General features: G+C 35.9%; 3 protein-coding genes across 3 annotated transcripts in view; 2 read left to right on the top strand and 1 right to left on the bottom strand.

Moving 5' to 3' along the window:
- Positions 1-3,081: 3,081 nt before the first annotated feature.
- On the top strand, positions 3,082-3,782 carry LOC121738713 (transmembrane protein 170A). Its single transcript, XM_042130937.1, has one exon. It carries the CDS (start codon positions 3,352-3,354, stop codon positions 3,748-3,750), a length of 399 nt encoding a protein of 132 aa, XP_041986871.1. The 5' UTR covers positions 3,082-3,351; the 3' UTR covers positions 3,751-3,782.
- Positions 3,783-4,950: 1,168 nt separating this feature from the next.
- Positions 4,951-8,433, bottom strand: LOC121739051 (centrosomal protein of 135 kDa-like). The gene is made up of 2 exons (XM_042131363.1): positions 5,194-8,433; positions 4,951-5,108 (listed from the first exon to the last, which is right to left on the bottom strand). Exons 1-2 carry the CDS (start codon positions 8,308-8,310, stop codon positions 4,965-4,967), a joined length of 3,261 nt encoding a protein of 1,086 aa, XP_041987297.1. The 5' UTR covers positions 8,311-8,433; the 3' UTR covers positions 4,951-4,964.
- A 2,016-nt stretch (positions 8,434-10,449) lies between these two features.
- The window catches only part of LOC121738579 (RAB11-binding protein RELCH homolog), a 34,189-nt gene continuing 23,385 nt past the window's right edge, over positions 10,450-21,253 (top strand). Inside the window, exons 1-3 of the mRNA XM_042130738.1 lie at positions 10,450-10,764; positions 11,018-11,188; positions 20,356-20,513. Coding sequence (XP_041986672.1) covers positions 10,536-10,764; positions 11,018-11,188; positions 20,356-20,513 — 558 coding nt within the window. The 5' untranslated portion in view covers positions 10,450-10,535. The remainder of the gene's footprint in view (positions 10,765-11,017; positions 11,189-20,355; positions 20,514-21,253) is intronic.

The following is a 21,253-nucleotide window of genomic DNA, read 5'->3' as shown; positions in this document are numbered from 1 at the left end:
CCGCTCGAATACGCTGGAAATCACGGAAGCGATTGAGCGGAATAGAGGGTCTAAAGTTTTCGTAAGGCGCCTCGGGAGGAGTCATCTGACGAAGGTGAAGAATAGCTGTGGCCAAATCCTTTCCTCACGAGGGGGGGTTCTGTCCGAGTTCGAGGATTTCTATAGCCGCTTGTATGCTTCACATGCTTCGCAACCTGATCCTCGTGATGACGACCCGCGTGCCAAACTCACCCGGCATCTTTCTGGCGAGCTTCCTGACGTCAGTATAGGCGAAATCGGATTGGCTCTGAAACAACTTAAAGGAGGAAAGGCCCCGAGGAGGGACGGAATTACGATCGAACTTCTCAGAGCGGGAGGCGAACCCGTCTTGAGAGAGCTTCGTAAAGTCTTTAATAGGGCGATAACACCCTTCTTAAAAATTATAGACCCATCTCGCTTTTGAGTCACATATATAAGTTGTTTTCTAGGATCATTACGAATCGCCTATCCAATAAACTTGACGAATGCCAGCCACCGGAGCAGGCTGGGTTTCGCAGAGGCTTTAGCACCATAGACCATATTCACACCTTAAGGCAAGTTGTACAAAAGTCACATGAGTACAGGCAGCCATTGCGCCTTGCCTTTGTGGACTATGAGAAGGCTTTTGACTCTGTTGAGACCTGGGCTATTCTGCAACGATGTCAAGTTGATTGGCGTTACGTCGAAGTTTTGAAAGGTCTATATAATGCCGCGTCTATGTCCGTCCGAGTACAGGGGGCCACAACAAGGCCAATCTATTTGCATCGAGGAGTGAGACAGGGGGATATTATTTCCCCGAAACTGTTCACAAATGAGTTAGAGGACGCCTTTAAGACCCTAAACTGGAAAGGACGTGGCATAAACGTTATTGGCAAGTACCTCTCACACCTTCGTTTCGCTGACGATATCGTCATATTGGCAGAATCGTTGGAGGACTTGCAGGAAATGTTGAACGACCTAAATGAATCTTCCCGGCGGATCAGTCTCGGGATAAACTTGGACAAGACGAAAGTCATGTTCAACGAACATGTTCTCCCGAGACCGGTTGCAGTTAACGGTGTCTTTCTTGAAGTCGTAACGGAAAATGTCTATTTGGGGCACATACTGCAGGCAGGTAGACATAACTTCGAGAGAGAAACCGATAGGAGGATACAGTTGGGTTGAGCAGCATTCAGGAAGCTAAGCCACATTCTCACGTCGCATATTCCGCAGAGCTTGAAGACGAAAGTCTTCGATCAATGCGTGCTTCCCGTTATGACCTACGGGGCGGAAACCTGGCCTTTTACAGCAGGGCTAGCTCGTAAGTTTTCCGTCGCTCAGCGTGCTATGGAACGCGCTATGCTCGGAGTTTCTATGGCGGATAAGCTTCGAAATGAAACAATTCGTCAAAGAACTAAAGTCACCGACATAGTTCAGAGAATCAGTACGCTGAAGTGGAACTGGGCTGGTCATGTAGCTCGAAGAACAGACGATCGCTGGAGTAAACTTACTCTGGAATGGAGACCAAGGCTGGGAAATCGGGGTGTAGGTCGACCTCCAACTAGGTGGGACGACGATCTCCGCTTAGTTGCAGGCCCATGTTGGATGCGAGTAGCAGGAGATCGGTCATCTTGGCGTTCATTGAGAGAGGCCGATGTCCAGCAGTGGGCGACTATAGGCTGATATGATGATAAATAAAAAATAAACCAATAAAGTGAAAATAATGAATTAAAATTGTAATTTATCGTTAAATTTCGCTATAGACTTTTTTCTGTGTTACCTTGACAGCAAATCACACATAAAGTTTTGTTTAAATATAAAATATAAATACCTACCTGGATTCCAGTTTGTATCTTTTATTAAAATTAGGTATTGGTTCTTTTAACTAGCAACCTAATTATTAATTTTGGTAGAATATAAACGAAATAAATTAAAAAGAACGACAGTGAAAATGTTGGGACAGTAACAAAGAAGGAATACTGGTAACAAAGCAGGAAATGTAATTTACATTATCATGATTCATGATACCCATTTTGAATAAAAAGATATTTTATTTTTTATTTTATTTTTAGTATTTGTTGAAAATAACAAACTATTTAAATAATAAATTGCAAATACCGAAAGGGCATAAAAGTGGGTGCCGAGTTTTGACGACCTGTCAAATAAAAGTTGTCACAGTTCACATTACACTACCTCTCTCTTTTCATCTTGTTATAATTCCATAAAGGATTTTCTTCTCTCTCACACTCTTTGTTGGTCTATGCATTATAAGTTTATGTTCTGATCAGAAATTTCGGACAATGTGCGGCCGGGCTAAATCGTCACAGTTCGTGACTTGACACTGGCCATAGTTAAAAAGCCGAGCGCCTTAATAGGAAAAAAAAGTGATCTGTAGACTGTCAAGTGTCAACTGTCAGTTTCATTCAAACTTCAAAGAGTAATGAAAGAGGGATAGCTCTACAAATATATACTAGTAATCTGTGGCTCATTGTGTGATTTGTGAATGTGGCCACCAAATATATACTAGTAATCTGTGGTGGCCACAAAGTACTTTGTATATAACTGGAATGTGGCTTGGATGAAGGCTCTTCAGACCATATATTTTTTGCTTGCGAAAACAACCTTTCATTGTACGATTATCTTCCTCCTAATATTCCTCGTCCCACTAATCTTAAATCTATTTTATCGTTAGTATATTCTCCATTTATAGACATCTTATGCTCGTTCATCGCTCATAATCACATTAGGCTCTAGTTGTAATATTATGAATTCTCTTCCTTTTATATTTAATATATTTAAATTGTATTTATGTTTATGTACTCTGTGTATCTTTAAGAAACAATATTTTGCTGTACAAATTTGCTTGTTCTGGTTTTTTCTGTTTCATTATTATTATATATCTTGTATTTGCATGGTCGCATGAAGTCATCACCCGTGCCCACTGCATGCCAATCATGAATCAGTTTTCGTTATAAGTTATAACTGTTCACATTTTTCACCTCAACTCTGACGCTGGCAACTCCTAAATGGGGATGCTTACGCCAAAAGAAGAAGAAGAAAGATTATCATTGATAAAATATCAACTTGCTAAAATATATGAAGATTCTCTAAAAGAACAAAAAAGAATGAACTTTGCAACTATAATCCATTACAACGTAATGTAATAGTGAAAATATAACAATTTTACTGTTAAAACACCGCCACAAACAGCAGTTGGGTGAAGATAAATATGTGAAGTGTTGCAAACTTAATCAAAGTGAATCATCTCTACTGGAGTCGAAAAATTCAATAATTTCAGCACATTGGCATAAAAACTATCCTAATGCATTTGAGCATTAAAATATACAAGACAACATGTATGACATGTTGTCAGAATTCCGAGTGTCAGAATTTGACTCTTTTGTGGATATACTGAGGTTGACTCCTGGAGACCCCCTAGATACTTTTGGCGAGATGTGGTACCCTGTGTTCTTGTGGTCACTCTGTTCCTCTGTGTTTGTGCATACTTGTGCAGCTCTAGTGGCTTTCGGTACATTAAGGAAGCACAAGTATGGAAAGTTCTTTCCTGTGTTATTAATAGTGATGGGTATAGTCAGTCCCGTTACTTCAGGCATCGCTAGCAGTGCAGCAATCGCTTTTATTTATCGAGCAGCGAACTTAGCAATGCCTCCTATTCATGCTATGATCTGGGGTATAGGACAAACAGTTTTAGGAGCAGGGATTGGGTTTACACGCATCTTAGCCACACTGTAATTTACATTAAATAAATCACTTGTATCTCTTGAGTTTTTTTGAATTTTGGTCAATTATTATTGGACTGGATTATTAATTAAACCTTACATTAATTTTTACATTATTTTTTAGACTACAATATGAATAAAAGTGCCCAATGAATGTGAAAGAAAGTGTTGTAAAATCTTGTTAACACCTCCATTGTGGGTATCGCAGATACAATATTTTCAATTGTTATGCGGCAGCCAGCTGCCACTTGGGGATTGATGGGTTAAATGTTTTTGTAACTATCATGACACAATGTAAATAAATTGTTTTTATTCAAAATATTATACCAATGTACACTGTAATCACTAATCACATGACTCATATTATATAAATCAATATTATATATATTCCCATAAGTAGCTAGTGTATTACAAGTTTTAAATACAGTAAGGGATATTTAATTTATGGCAGGACTGTCTTAATTACTTTAAGTAATATTATAATAACTACTTATCATAATATAATTTGGTAATAACAAATACAAGAAGCATACTATCATGCTGTTAAATATTAAATTTCTTGATTGTTCAGAATTCATATCTCAAGAATGTTCATAAAAATATTATATTTTAATACTAAAGTCAAAAACTGGTTCTTGTACTTTAAAGTGCATTACCATTAATTCATTTTAGTATGTTTTTATGGTGATTTTAGTGACATTATAATAAGTAGGTATTTTCTTGTTATAGTTTTGTGATATTATTACTTATATTTTAAATTAAATGTACAAAATATATGTATATTATTAAAATACACAATAAACTAGTGTTTAGTGTTTACTTAGTAACTTCTAGGTCTAATGTTCATGTATACTGTATCTTAAAATTAGACAAGGAGTTATCATAAATTGTCCAAATACTATGTCTTGTAGTAGTTAACATGCAAAAATAATAATTTGTATAAATTGAGGAAATATGTTGTAGTTTATAATATTAAAAGAATACTAAATTGTAAGCGCTTAGATTTTTTTTAATACATGTACATGGAAATATAAGATAATATTTTTAAGTTGTTTTTGATTGACTCTTAGTCACTTTCTTAAATATCCTGGTAAAAAATATTTAACTTATTTTTTATAAACAAATCACTCTCACCTAATGTTACAATGGCTATTGCTGTAAAAATTTGTTTGCAAAGAATTAAAGGAACTGAAGTATTTACTACATTATATTATAAAACTCAAAATATTATAATGTGCTGCTGTGGCCATACTTATAACTTTTTCCAACAAATGTGGTAGAGTGTTCACTAAGATTGTCTTCATAATTTATTTCATTGAGTTCATCTTCCAAAATGATAGGCATGTCTTGCTTCTCTTTGGATATTGCATGCTGAAAATAACAAGAAATATTTTGTAAGTCATAAAACAATAATTAAAATATTATAACAACTGGTTTAATTAGTTACAAACTCTACCTCAATTAAGGTATCTTCATGTTTATTTATCAATTCATGTAACGATTTTCTTTCATCAGTTGCATCTTGAAGGGCTAGTTTAAGTTCCACTACCTCTCTTCTAGCATCAGACAAAAGTTTTTCTGCAGTGCTGATTTGCTTCTTTAAACTGGCATTTTCATCTTCCAAATTATTTTTTAAATGGTTAATACTTTTTATTTTATTCTCGTATGCTTTTATTTCTGCTGCATGACCATTTATGCTTTTGGAAGAAAATATTTCACTCTGCTTCATATTGCTGCATTTTTGCTTGAGACATGCTATATTCTCTTCTAAAATTATCTTCTCCTCATTTAACAGTTTTACGTCATTTTCTAAAGCGGTTAGTTTACATGTCATTGCTGCTATTCGAGCCGACTGACTGTCTATCATGTTGTCTTTGTCTGATATTTGACTTTCTAAATCTTGGATTTTACTCATATATGTCTGCAATTGGAGTGATTTTGAAGCAGACTCACTTTCTAATGAATGATTTGTATTCTCTAAGATGTTTGCTTCAACTGAAAGACTTGCAAAATGTTCCAACATATCTGATCTTTCAGCTTCCTTTTGTGACAATAGTTCTTCGATTCTGCGTATCTCATCAACATAATGTTGCAACTGTTGCTTAAGACTATCAACATCTCGTTTTGATTTTTCATGCTCAATCTTTGTTAATTTTAGCATACCATTTGCATCAGCCAAATCGTTTTGCAAACGTTTATTCTCCATTATAGCCAAATCATATTGTTTTGAAAGTTGTAATTTCTCTTCATTAAGAAATTTAATTTGAGATTCATAATCAACAACCTTGTGCTCCAAAACGCGGTTATTATTAAGCTTTCTTTTGAGATCAACTATTTCATTGTTCAACTTATTTATTTCGTAGGATTGTGTCTTAATTTTTTCATTTAAGACATTGACTGTCTCAGTTTTATTATCTAAATCAATAACAAGTTCATCACGTTCCTTGTCAATTGCCTTAACACGTTCCATTAAATTTGATTTATCACTTTGTAAAGCAAATATTTCTGATTGCAGTTTTTTACATGATTCTTCTAAATCTCTAATCATATCACTTGATATGCTTAATTTCTTTTGGACCTTTAATAATTCACTTTGAATTTCAGCACTGCTTCTTTCTGATTCAATTTGAATATTTTTAATTTGATTTGCAACTGTTTTTTCTTCCATTAATTTACTTTTGAGATTTTTCATCTGTTCTCTTAATAAAGAACATTCATCTCTCATGTGGTCAAATGTTGCTCGTTCTGTTCTGTTACTTAACTTATAAGAACAATTTTCTTCTTCTAAATTCTCTATTTCTTTCTGTTTTGTTATTAGATCCCTTTTTAATTTGTCAACTAAATCCATTGCCTCTTTATATCTGTACATGTACTCATTCTTATCTTTTTGTAACATTTTGAATTCGTTATTCATTAAATCAAGTTTTTTACTCAGTTTTTGTACTTCTTCTTTACAACTATCTCCTCTATCAAATGTTGGATCTCTAAGGGTTTTATATTGACTTATTTGCTTAGTGAGTAAGATATTTTCTTTGGAAAGTTCTGAATTTTCCAAATTTAAATGGCTTATTATTTCTTGATATTTTTCTTTGTCACAATCTTCTTGATTTTTTATTTTATTCTTATGCTCATCATTTTCTTTCTTCAACAATAGAATTTTACTTTCGTGTTCACACAACTTAATGTGCAAATCCCTAATGTAAGTATTTTCAAGTGGTTCTTGAGTTTTATATATATTTGTTTTATCTTTAACATATTTACTGAAGCAATTTATTGCCTCATTTAGTCTTTCTTGTAACTCGGCTAAAGAAATTTCATACTTTTTTCTCTCATCTTGTATTACTTTTTGCAGTTCATATTTCAGAAGGTCATTGTTAGTAGAATTATCAGTTTTATTATTACAGCAGAGTTTGTGATTAAAATTATTTAGCACCTGCGATAATGAGTAAATTTTCTCTTGTAAACTGTTATTTACCTCTGTTAAAGAGCTAATCTGCTTTTGTAAATCTTGTTTTTCTTGCAGGTCATCTACAAACTTTGCATATGGTTGAGATTTGCTGCTACTATTTTCTTTTGAATTCCTTATCATTCCTTCTTGCTCAAGTTTCGAATTTCTCATACTCAGGTCACTAATTTTACTTTGTAAGGACATTACCTCATTAGTCATTGTTTGTAACTTTTTGTTACATTCTGCTTCAACTTTTAAAGCTAATTTGTCAACTTTTTGCATTTCTTCTTGCAATTGTTTGTTTTTGTCGGCAAGGTCTAAAGCCCGAAGCATTGCCTCATGTTGTTTTTCTAAGCTCTTTTCAAATTCTTTTCTAAGATTATCATTTGCAAGTTCTAGCTCTTTAATTTCTTTTATTAGACTATAGTTCTTGGTCTGTGGGTTATTTTCCATACACTCCTTGTTCAATACTTTAACAGCTCTACCACCTTCAAGAAGCATTTTCAAACGAACTATTTCAGAGTCCCTATTTTCGACTTGCTGTTTTAATATATTAATATCATCTATGTATTCTTCTACTTGAGTCTTTAATGTTAATATACTTGATTTCAAGTCAGCGACATCAGTAACATCTGATTTCTCAGCTTTGCATGTACATATTTTTGGAGGGCAGGTATCAGCATCTTCTTTCTTTTTACTTCTATTTCTGCTACTCAAGGTATCCGCACAGAGGCCTCTTAGACCCAAATCTCGTATGTCATGTTGTAATTTAGAAATAAGTAAATCTTTTTGAGTCACTTCATTTGTTAGGTTTTTAATTTTAAATTTATATTCCTTACTTATTTTAACTTTTTCCTCTTTTAGCAGTATATTCTCTTGATGCAGTTTATTGTTTTCTTGGATAAGTCGAGCATTATCACATTTGTATGGTTCAACGGCCAATATTAGTGACTCTCGTTCATTGAGTGCATCTTTCGAAAGTTCCATATAGTGCTGCAGACTTTTGGTAGTTTGCACTAAATCCGCGAATATACATTCTACTAAAGGCACAGAGTCTAATGGTAACTGATAATTGTAGCCAAGTTCCTCGAGCTTATGCTTTAATCTAAAATATGCTTCCCCCATTTCATTAATATTTAAATAAATTTAATTACAGTCGTTAACATGTAACCCAAAACCACGAAGCACCTAATAACAACTATTTTGTTTTAATCTTAACAAAAGTTAATTAATTTCTTGTTAACTAATTTTTGCTGTTTATATAATATATTAATTATTTACTCAATACCATAATTACCAAGAATTTCAAAATTTAAAGATAAAAATATATGGCCCAACCCGCCCAACAAAAAATATCACATCACAACAAAACATTTGGATTTTACTACTTCTACTTCTATCTAAAAAAAAATAACAAGACGATTGGCCTATATTAATCAGAGCGTACGGATTTGTTGCATTGTATTGATTTGTATGGTAGGTACTGCGTGCACTGGATCGGCATTTCTGCGCCTAAGACCGGAATTTATGCCGATGACGTCATCCGCAGCCGCGTCTATGGTCAATTTATATATTTAGTGCAGAGTCAAAGCGCATCGAAACAAAGTATCAAAACTGAACATAGCAAATCCAACCTTAACTCCAAAGCGTTCACGCCATAGACATAATATATACCTAAAGACCAACAAAGAGTGCGAGAGAGAAGAAAATCCTTTATGGAATTATAACAAGATGAAAAGAGAGAGGCAGTCTAATGAAAATTGTAACAACTTTTATTTGACAGGTCGTCAAAAGTCGTCAATTGTTTTTATGCCCTTTCGGTATTTGCAATTTATTATTTAAATCGTATGTTATTTCCGAAAATTATGTTAGTGGGGTCTTTAATGTGTAATATTGGTAGGATATTAACCATTAGATATTCGTTATCGTGCACAAGTGTAGGAAAGTGATGCAACATCCAGAAACGAGCTATTTTATGTTCCCTCCAAAACACCATTGAAAGTTTCAGTAAAGCGTCTACTACTTTAATTACTGAATCGACCGACTTGACTCCTTGACTGTATCAACTTTTTACTTCGACTTTGACTAGACTTTTGACCTGACGATATAAAGAAACGATCTGCGAATAATAAAAACTAAGGAATCGTAACTCCCATACTATTACCGTTTTAAATTTGGTTCCTTTTGATCCGTCTTGTAACGTCAGCCTAGTACCGCTCAAGGTCACCTAAATATTGCAAATGTATTGAAATGTGTACCTAAAAGGCCGTATACACGATCGGTTCCAACCACCAACAAAGGTCACCTTGGTTGGGTCAACAAAGTTGAATTTCTATCTACACGTAAATCAACTCGTCTGTCTTGGGCCTTAGCAATAGCGCTGGCTTGTATATCTACATGTAAAACGTAAAACGTAAAAAAGACGGATGTAGATGAAATGGTGTTTAAAAGAAAGAAAAACGTAGAGCCACTTAATCATTTCAAAAATATTGGACTCTGATGATTTTCTCAATTATTTTAGAATAGACGAAAATTCTTTCAACGAAATATTAGAAATGGTGCGACCCTTAATTACAAAACAAGACGTTCATTAATTACTGTTGATGCGAAAAGCTGTGTCTGTGGAAGAACGTTTATTAATAGCAACGTTAAGATTTTTGGCTACTGGCGCTACACACCACATGCAACGCATCCGACGATCAATGACGTGTGTCTGAGCGCCAACAATCGTCTACACGGTTGCGTTTCAACTCAATGTTCTCTATTTGACATTGGTCGTGAGGGATGCGCTCACTACCAAGGCTATTGAAGGTTATTTGTTTGGTCAACCAAAAACAAGCGTCTACACGGTTGATTTTTGTTCCTACCAAGGTGACCTCTGTTGGTGGTTGGTACCGATCATGTATACGGCCTTTAAGGTACACTTTTTTGACAAGTATTGTGGAGCATGTTTTTTGACGGAGTTACTTTTCCTTAGTTTTTATTATTCGTAGGAAACGATGCTGAAAATTGTATGCAACTGCAATACTGTTTTCACTTTTCCCGCCATTTATAATACTTGACACTGGCCATGGCTATATAGCCGAAGTGCCATAGTAAAAAATAAAAAAAAAAAAACAAATTGTCATTGTCAGTTGTCAATTCTGTCAAATGTCAATGTCATTTGAATATCATAATAGAATTTTTTGTATTTTCACTTGTAGGTGTAATAAAATATTATATTTTGTTTTTAAATACTTGCTGTGCAATTTTAATAGTTTCGAATTGAAAAACCCTATAATAAATTTATTTTAAATAATTTCTCAGTATGATTAATATATACTGGTAATATTATTTTTGGAAAAATAACGATGAACCCTTACAAGGATGCTGAAGAAAGTTCTATTAATTCATCTGTTCATATAAGTTACGAGGATATAGCTAGCAAACTACTCAAGGATCATCACTTCCTTACTGCCTTAGAACTTCACACTGAACTGGTAGAGAGCGGCAAGGAGCTACCACAGCTAAGAGAGTTTTTTTCAAACCCAGGAAATTTTGAACAGCATGTTACTCGTGCAACTGATTTTACTTCTATGCGTACGTATATTTATATAGATCTCGGTAGATCTCTTATACAGATGTCTGTTGCGCCGACATTCTTTTATCGCGCGGGAACCATATATTTTTTGAAACAAAAATAAACCATGCCCTTTCCCAGGACGCAGAATATCTCTATACCATAATAAGATAATAATTCCATATCCTTATAATATTACATATCAAAGTATTGTGCATCATTATAATATTATCATGCATATTTTTTTTACTAATTAATAATTTATTTATTTAGATAGAACACCTAGCTTGGCAACATTGGACTCATTAGACACCGCAAGATATTCAGAAGACGGGTGTGGAGACCGTGCAGGCAGTGGCGGTGAGGTGGCTGTTCTAGAATTTGAACTGCGGAAAGCAAAAGAAACCATTAATGCTCTGCGGGCCAATCTTACTCAGTTTGCTGGTAGGTGATAATGCTAACATGCTTCAAATAAAATATATATACCGTACTTTAAGACAACAGTGGGTGAAGTAAGTATTTTATATAGCCAGATAATGAAGTATGTAAGTTATATCTTATAAAGTTTGTTCAAAGAATAAAGAAAAAAATGAGTAATTGTTCTTATGTTAAAAATGTTAGTTGTCCACTTCATCCACTCATGTCTTCAATAAAAAATAATTAACAGCCATAGATAAGATATTGTGATGGCTTGGACCAGTAATTCTCAAAGTGGCCCATGCAAGACTTGATGGGAGTCGTATTATGCTGGGCCTGACAAAAACACTACATGCTATTTGGCATACTTTTACTAAGTATGCCAAATAGCATGAAATTTTGTTACATTAAATCTGTATGTATACAAATACACTAGTTTTTGTTGTAGTCAAAAATACCCAATAGTTTTGATTTTAAAGGCATTCAAACGAAAAATATAGAGTCCCACTAACAGTCCCATGACCGCTTGTGACGTCATTATCACAATGAAGAAAGTTACTTAATTTTTATTATTAGCAGTCCATATTATCTGTCAAAAATAAAAATACGAGTGAAAGAATTACTTGGATACGTTAATTAGTTCCCGATTTATAAGCAAAACAAGTTGTAACTGTACGACGGCGCCCGGTTACGGTGTGACGTCATATCACAATAGGCTACTTGACCTATATTCAATTTCATTGAACAAATGCATATTTCTAGTAGAACTTGGCCTAGGTAATCGTATTTCACCCTTATCATCAAATAAAAGCTTATGATTGATAAATAAAGTCGATTTAAAAATATGATTTTATGAAAATAGGATTTGTACTGACGAAACGCTTTTGCGGTACTTCCGATTTGGATGTGACGTCATCATACTCGTCATTTAATATCTTTTATTTATCGCGCTCTTTATATATAAGACTGGGTTGCACCAGAGGCGTGAGTAAAGTTAAAGTTATAGTTATAGGGAGAAATTGACAGATGACAGCTGATCCAAAAAGGTTATACATGCGCGTGGGCGGGGGCGCTGCTGGTAAAGGAAAACTGTCAAAAATTGCGGCTTTTGTATGATGACAGCGTTAGTTCCTTTTTTCGCCACATGCATTTAAAACCTTGTCGAGCTCTATGGTTATAGTTAAATATGGCGTCTTGATGGCGTCCATTTTTAACTTTACCCAAAGATTTGACATTTTGCACTGTAGTCAAAGTTAAAGTTAAAGTTAGTTGGTGCAATCCAGTCTAAGTTTATTTGTACCATCGAGGAAGTTGATTCCTATGTAATTGACAGACCAACGTTATTTGGTCGAATATGTCAATTCAATGTTAATTGTGATCTGTCAGCTGGGTTTGACGTAACGCAACCAAACTACTTAGGTCCCCGATTTGCATAGGAATCAACTTCTCTGATAGTACCATCGAGGAAGTGAAATTGGGTCTTAGCCCCAATTTCACCAACGACCGTTAAAGTTAACGATCGAATTAGTATCACGTTACCTCTTTCGTTTTTCTTATGAATGAAAGAGAAGACATGACATTTTAACAAGCTGTTAACACTCGTACATTTAGCACATAAAAAAAAAATTCAATAAAGAGAGTCTAAAATACAAAACGTATGACGTCACACTATGGCGGACAGTGTTTTCGGTGCCATTTATAAGGCATATTTTTCAATCAACATTTTACATTTTTATGGGTTTCTACTGTGAAAATGAATGGTTAAGAAGCGATTAGCATGAAGAAAAAAATTAGGTCAAGTAGCCTATTGCGCCGCGCGGCGCGGGCTCCTCGTGGGAATGTCTCTCACTTCCCCCTAAGGGGAGAAATGGGAATTCGGGATCGGGGCTAAGCCCCCTGCCCGAGGGGTCTGCCGCACCTCATGACTATGAGGCGGAGATTGGGGCGGGACGAGTCCCTAGGTCGGGTGACATGTAGAGTCACCTCTACTACCAGCATGGCCGCCCTTCCTAACCCACCTGAGTCACCCCTGGCGGTCCACCCCACCAGGTGAGATCCCCGGTTACCCCGGGGAAGGCCTAGCGGAGGCTGCCAGCGACAAGGGGCGATAGTTCAGGCAGGTAGAGTCGGGGGCACGCTAGTTGTTTTGGTGATTGTAGGTGCGCTCGCTGTTTACTCGGTGTTCCGGTGGCTCAAATTTGGGGCAAATGCGAAGAGATTTTGTGCAAATAAATGTGAGAAATTAGAAAATCAATTTTGAGAAAGAAATTGCAAACTAAGGCCCTAATCTACGACTAAGCCCTAGCGAATTAGTACCACGGTGTGGGGAACTTCCCCACACTCGTTATTGCGAAAATTAAAAATTGAAAATAGAAGACATTGTCGATAGCGAACCTATGAAAACTAAGCTACTATACGACGCTGGATTCAGGGGATTCTAGAGGAATATTTCCTCTTGGGATTTGCCTCCTGTCAGGGGGGCGGGCGTGCCAAGGAGCCAGGCTTTGGAGGGACTCCAGTCTGGAGGCGTCTGCTCTGGCGAAGAGTTTTGTGGCCATACGGCCGTTGAAGCTCTCGAGGCTCTCTAGCTTGAGGTCGCGGGCTATGACGTCATTTCTGACGTAACGAGGGGCCCCGGCAGCGAGGCGAAGGCTTTTGTTTTGGACTCGCTGGAGCTCGAGTTTGTGCGAGGGAGCTAATAATTGATACCATGCCGGGGGAGCGTACGTTAGCCGCGACCGGATGTAAGTTTTATAAAGGGAGAGCCTTGTGGAGGTTGATAGAACTGGGGAGGCCATGACTGGCCTTAACAACCTTAAGGCCGTGTTTGCGGAGGCGATAACGTCTTTGGCCTGTTTGTGCATGTAGAGCCCACTGTCCAGGGTCACTCCCAGGTACTTGGCAGTGCGAGACCATGTTATGGGCGTGCCATCGAGTGTCAGCGGGGGAGGGAGTGGTTCGCGCCTGACAGGCCCCATGCAATAAACGTAAATTTTTGGCTTTTTTTGCTCTTTATCTATAACGGCAACAGGTAGGCACTTGGAATTTTCACCAAGGCCTATAAAAATATATGACAAAGTAAGAAAAATGCGAGTAACGAAACGCATTCGTGAGTAACGTTTCGTTATTAGATGGCGTACCCGACTCAGCACACAGCTCTAAACTTTTATCTGTGGTACCTACTACCTAGTCCTAGTGATACAGTTCATACAGTGATACCGTACTCATTATTGGCGGCACTCGACATAGGCGAACGCGTCTGCCGACGCGTTGGCAGACGCGTCGGCCCAATGTCACAGAATATATATTAGTAGTACCAACAGAAGTCCAACTCGTGAAACCCGTTTAAAAAAATAACAACTCTTGCTGCGATACTATAAAGTTCAAATTCCGACCGCGCAGTGCTAGGTGCCTACAATTATATTGGCCTACATGTGCGCTCTCTTTCTATCGCGAAAGAGGTACCCTTTCTGACGAAATCAAGATTGTCACCTTTTAGAAAATAAAATAATCTTCTTTTAATTACTAAAGCTACTAATAGCAAACTTTTTTATAGTAATAATCAAATTTTAGTAACCCAACGTACTTATATTTGATAATAGTTTTATATTCGATTATAGTGTAGGAGCTGGTCAGGAATTTTTTACAACTTGTGTTTATTTATGTGTAGTATGCGGTTTGTTTGTAACAAATTGGTTTATTTGCTTCGTTTGTGTATTTTTTTATCTTTTGACATTTTTCATTTGTTCATATTTATCCTACGAATAATAAAAACTAAGGAAGAGTAACTGCGTCAAAAAACATGCTCCAAAATACTTGTCAAAAATACTTGCAAATGTATTGAAATGTGTACCTAAGGTACACTACCTTAGGTACACATTTCAATACATTTGCAATATTTAGGTGGCCTTGGGCGGTATAAAGGCTGACATTACATGACAGTTCGAATGGAACCAAATTTAAAACGGTAATAGTATGGGAGTTATGTTTCCTTAGTTTTTATTATTCGTAGTATTTATCAGATTAATAATGATTCTGTCACAGCGGTTAAATCAGTACGTAGATATATGCGACGAAAAAATCTTGCGCGCGCGTCACCGCTCGCTTGTGAGTCCCTTGTGATCTGCCCCCTTTAAAGGGGTACTTACATTACAGTTCGATACCTACAGGCGCGAGTGGGACAGGCCTGCCAATGTGTAGAACGGGCGTTCGCGTGTCTGCCGTAGATACCTACGGACGTTTAGACGTTGGCCGACGCGTCTGCGAGCTTGCCGCGCGGTGTCGGAGATGTCGGCAAAGATCAAACGACATTTGTCACAAGCTTCGTGCTCGCCCGGAGCGGCGATGAAGAGTGCACGTTTCCTTCTTGTGGCGAATTAACATCTAACTTGACGAAATAGCGAACAATATGAGTATCGAGAAAATATTTCAATTTTTTTAGCTCTATTATAGTAAAAGCTGCCTGTGGAACCAAAAATCATATCAAGAGTGCTAAAAAAATAAGGTTCTTGGACATGCTATTTTTCTCACGATGTTTTTTAGGGTTCCGTACCCAAAGGGTAAAAATGGGACCCTATTACTAAGACTTCAATGTCTGTCTGCATTTCTGTGTGTCCGTCTGTCTATCTGTCCATCTGTCTGTCCGTCTGTCTGTCTCCAGGCTGTATCTCAAGAACCGCTATAGCTAGATTTCTGAAATTTTCACAGATTGTTTAAGTATATCTGGATTGTCGCTATAACAAATACTTACTAAAAACAAAATGAATTAAATATTTAATAAATAATAAATATATTATATTAATCATGATAAATATAATAATAAGTAATATTTTTTATATACAATGTGTCCCGACACCGATGTCCGATCCTTTAATGTCATGATCTATGGCATATTTTATCGACAAATTGGCTCTCAAATTTTTTCTCTCTCTCACGGTTGTAAAATGGCAGCCATTTTAATTTTTCTCGGGCTTTCACACTAATCTGACCAGTACTTCACATGTAAATATTCTATGAAGATAAAAAAGGTCTCATTTGATAGCTGAATTTGTGGACTACGCTTACATAGTCAATATGTTATAAATTTCGTGGAATTAAACATAGAAAAACCCAAGTTTAAGAAAAAAAAATGTGTATTTTTTATTAATGGATTTTTGTGGAAAATCTAGCACATTAAACTGGTTCTTTTTTATTTTAAATAGATAGAGGAAGTTTTCATCTTCTAAAATTCTTTTACTTCAATGCTCTAAGTCAGATAGTTTAGAAGTTATAATGATTTTCTTATGATGAGGTGGTCAGATTAGTATGAAGCCAGAGATTTTTTTTTTCAAAATTTGGAGAAATAAATTTTGAAATCATGATGTATGACTTATATTAGTGACAAATTGGCTCTCAAAATATTTTTTTCTCCAACTTTTGAAAAAAACATTTTTTCTCTGGCTTCATACTAATCTGACCACCTCATCATAAGAAAATCGTTATAACTTCTAAACTATCTGACTAACATTGAAGTAAAAGAATTATAGAATACAAAAATTTCCTCTATCTTTTAAAAATAAAAAAGAACCAGTTTAATGTGCTAGATTTTTTACAAAAAGCTATTAATAAAAAATACACAATTTTTTTTTCTTAAACTTGGATTTTTCTATGTTTTATTCCACGAAATTTATAACATATTGCCTGTGTAAGCATAGTCCACAAATTTAGCTATCAAATGAGACCTTTTTATCTTCATAGGATATTTACAAGAGCAGTTCTGGTCAGATTAGTGTGAAAGCCCGAGAAAAACTATAATGGCTGCCATTTTACAACCATGAGTCGATAAAATATGCCATAGATCACGACATTAAAGGATCGGACACCGGTGTCGGGACACATTGTATACTTAATAAATAATAAGAAATAAAATAATTATATTATTTTAATATAATGAAATATGTAAAAGTGAGTTTATTTCTTTGTTTGTTACGTTTTCTCGCCTTCTTTACTTTACTTATTAATTTCGAGAATAGCCTTTAAAAACTTTTTCTTGTCCACATTTACAAAGTAATTATAAGCTGTGAATAAATATACAGCTGCAGCTGTTAGCGACTCAACATCCATTTTGAATCCGTCCGCACATTGGCGCGATCCAAAGCATACTGAACTACCTTCCTATGTGTGGAAGTGGATTACTCACAAACGCCGCGCCGCTGCAAGTGCACCGCCAACGCGTCTGCCAACGCGTCGGCCGACGCGTTCGTATCTAGTGCCGGCATATGAGTAAAACGAAGTTTGACGTTTCGTGATCCAAACAGCTTGAAATTTACTAATAATTTTGTTTGATTTAGCTACCTATTAATAGGCCTCTTGGATATCTCTAGTGGCGCGGCGAGTGGCAGATTCAGGCAACACGTGGGTGTCAGAGTGCGATCAGCTGTGAAATACGGTTTACTAGTTAAAAATGAAAACACGTTGAAAACGTTAAAAAGTGCTCTGAATAAGGAAAATATGGGCGGTACGAGGTACTATTGTGTTGTAGGGTGCAAAAATTCCCAATCTCTGATTCGTGAATTAATGTTTTATTCGTTTCTGAGACGGATTTGGAAAACGTATGGAAATCAACAAACCGATTATTAATCATGCTTAAATCTAAATCTCGCATGAATATTTATAAAATATCACGTGCAAGTTATTTTTAATATCATTGTTTTATGTATAATATATTGTAATTGAAAAAACGATATAAAGAAAATTATTGTCGGTTCAATATTTATTACTAATTCCTTCAATACCTATTCACTTTCGCATTTATAATATTATCATACTAATATACTAATTACTGATATTACTAATTTACTAATAATATTATAAGTGCGAAAGTGTGTCTGTCTGTTACCTCTTAACGCCTAAACTGCTGAATAGATTTTGCTGAAATTTGGCATGGATAACTCCATATATTCTTAAGAGTCCCGAAAAAGGACATAGACAGTGGCGTAACTATAAGATCCGGGTCCCGTGGCAAATTGATGGGGCTCTATCAGTAAAAATCGTCACGTTTATAATAAACAATATTATGTACTTAAAAGTTTTTGCCCATTTGGGTCGGGGGCCCGTGGCATTTTGCCAGCCCTATATTTACGCCCTGGACATAAGATACTTTTTGTCTCGAGAAAATGTACGGTTCCCGAATCCCGTGCGGTTACTCCGTTGTGCAAGAGTTATGGCACAACGGAGTTGCGGGCATCATCTAGTAAATTTATTATATTACATATAAATCATAAAAATCAAAGAAAATTTTTTTTGAAATAGATCTGCATTTTTTATTTTTATTTTACATGTATGGTTGAAAAGTTGCTGAAAATATATTTGTTTAGATTATTCAATATATAGCTCCACTTTTATGTCGTACAGTCGATTACCTACTCTGGTCTGTGGTATTACTTTTACACGGATGATTCGTTCTCCATCATCATGGATTTCGAAGACTTCATGAACATGATTGCTTTGGAATTAGTTTGTGCTCTATAATTTTTAATTAGGTAAACAACCTGTTTTAAGTAATAAGTAATAACTTAGAAGATGATCTTACAAATAAATAAATACAAAGTAAAAATCATATTCAATGAATTTGAAAGAATATTTCATGATCGTGTATATTTAAGTAAATATAGCTTTCGATAAGTACTGATTTTCCGCGCAAAAAGTCTGCAGAAATATTATGAAGTCCACAATCAATAATAATTTTCACTCATTACTTTTTATTGTGCTTAAAATATAAACAATTACGAAAAAAGTGCAGTGACTTGTATGAGAATCATATGAGAAAAGCGCCCGTGAGTTTCCGCCGTCAACCGACCCGCGGCGTTGCCGTAGCTTAGCAACGATATCCAAGAGGCCTATTATTATTGTAAAGTTAGAAGTACCTAGTGGTTTGTGTTTTTCTAGGCTGTGTATGTGCAGTAAATTAAAATAATGGTGGGATGTAGTGTTAAGGTCTGTAAAAGCAATACTTTAAGGAAAAGTGAGGGAATATCTTTTCATACGTAAGTTTTCAAAAATTTAATTATATTTTATCACAATTCACAGCTGTTTGTATAAATTTTCTTTAATTAATATTGTGCACTATTCTTTGGATGTATCCACTGACCTCCATTATACAAGTACGCTGGACTGATGATTCAATCCGGCTAAACGTCGACACGCCGCATTACAAAACCGCGCTGTTTTTTAAAACGGCTAGCCGTAATGTAATACGGCTAAATATACAATCCGCCTGCGACATATATATTATTATAACGTGTTTTACACTACTAACAACATCGTGTCAGTTACGTTCAAAGGAATTTGAACGAAAAGTTCCTTTATACCTCGCCGAATACATTTTTTTTAGTTGATCGACTATAACTCAAAAACTTATAAAGTCTTCTTAGCCGTGATAGATTTCCTTTTAAATTTAGCATGTTTTCTACTGCCGTGAATTTTTTCCCATTTCCAGAAGCAACCGTTTAGCTGGTAAAAGGACACTGGTATCTAACGATTTTTTCCACTTTAAAACTTAATATTTCACAAACGGATCCCTAAATCGGAAAATGATCTATAAATACTCATAATATTTTTAAAAAACCTATCCAACGACTTCCCACACGATGGGGTGGACGCGAAAAAATATTCATCCCCACTTGATGTGTAGGGAAGGTACCATAAAAAAAATTAAGATTTCATGTACCATTTTGTCGCCATATTCATGTCAAATTACAGCTTTGTAGGTCCTATAGTCTCTGAGTAAAATCGCGGCCAGACAGACGGACGGACGGACAGACCGAAACTATAAGGGTTCCTAAACCCAGAGGTTCCCAAACTCTTTTGTTTCGTAGACCCCTTTAAAGTTTAAATATTTGTTGGAGGCCAACGCCTCCCTGCAGTACCGTAAGTCCGTTTTGGGCTAAGAAAATGCCACTACAAAGCAGCGGCGGCGGCATGGGTCGCTAGACCAATATCGGTAAAAAATGGAACCAATATCTAGCCTAGATCATAAAGTGGCGTTTTATCGGCCCAATATAATCTCAGTCTCGGTTTACCGACAAAAATTCAAATAAAATGCCTCGATGCAATGAATGGCAGTAAATGTAATTATTAAATTCCATGTAACATCATTGGACATCTTGCTTTCAAAGTCTATTGTTTCAACATTTGTCAATTTTTTTTTGTTGCAGATGGAGAACCATCGTTGGAAAAAAAATTTGCTGACAATACTCAAAGAACACTTAAACCTCATGAAAAAAGAGCTTTAAATTTTCTCATTAATGAATATTTACTTTTACAAGACTATAAACTAACAAGCATCACATTTTCTGATGAAAATCCAGACCAGGTGAGCATAATAAGTTGGTTTTTATTAAGGTTCCGTACCTCAAAGGGTAAAAACGGGACCCTATTACTAAGACTTCGTTGTCTGTCCGTCTATCCGTCTGTCTGTCTCCAGGCTGTAACTCAATAACAGTAATAAATATATTTATGTATATATTTTTGTTGCCGCTATAACAAAAAATACTAAAAACCAAAATGCTATCCGAGTAGCCTGTAACGTTTATTTGTACGTGAACAATAATATGTGAAAAATAGGTAGATTTGATACCGAAGTTGGTAGATAGGTAGAAGGGAGGTGAAATAGGTAGATCTACCATAAAGTTGGTAGATGTGACAACACTGCCCTGTATCATATTCCTGTGCACGCCCCTGAAATGCGCCCTAAGTGTCTAAACACACTAGGCTGAATTACGCCGGCGCGGCGTAAGTTCCGCCGCAAATGTCAAACGCATACAAATACGCGACGGAATAGTGTGTCGTCTCTCGCGTTCCGCCTGTATTTTGTATGAGTTAGAAACGCGGCGAAATTTACGCCGGCGTAATTCAGCCTAGTGTGTTTAGACACTTAATCCTTTAGCGATAGTCTACGCGGAGTAATACGGGAACAAATACTCGAATTCTATTCTATTCTATAAAACTACTGGTCCGATTTGAAAAATTCTTTCAGTGTTACATAGTCTATTTATCGAGGAATTCTATAGGCTATATTTTATCACGCTAAGACTAATAGGAGCGAAGAAATAG

Source organism: Aricia agestis, chromosome Z (genome assembly GCF_905147365.1).
Source record: "Aricia agestis chromosome Z, ilAriAges1.1, whole genome shotgun sequence".
NCBI lineage: Eukaryota > Metazoa > Arthropoda > Insecta > Lepidoptera > Lycaenidae > Aricia > Aricia agestis.
Note: the sequence above shows the minus strand (reverse complement) of the source record. Positions and strands in the feature narration are given on the sequence as shown.

Coding starts and splice junctions, on each gene's coding strand:
- LOC121739051 (XM_042131363.1), bottom strand. CDS start 8,310: ATGGGGGAAGCATATTTTAGATTAAAGCATAAGCTCGAGGAACTTGGC. Junction 5,109..5,193: donor ATGAAGATACCTTAATTGAG/GTAGAGTTTGTA, acceptor TGTTATTTTCAG/CATGCAATATCCAAAGAGAA.
- LOC121738713 (XM_042130937.1), top strand. CDS start 3,352: ATGTATGACATGTTGTCAGAATTCCGAGTGTCAGAATTTGACTCTTTT.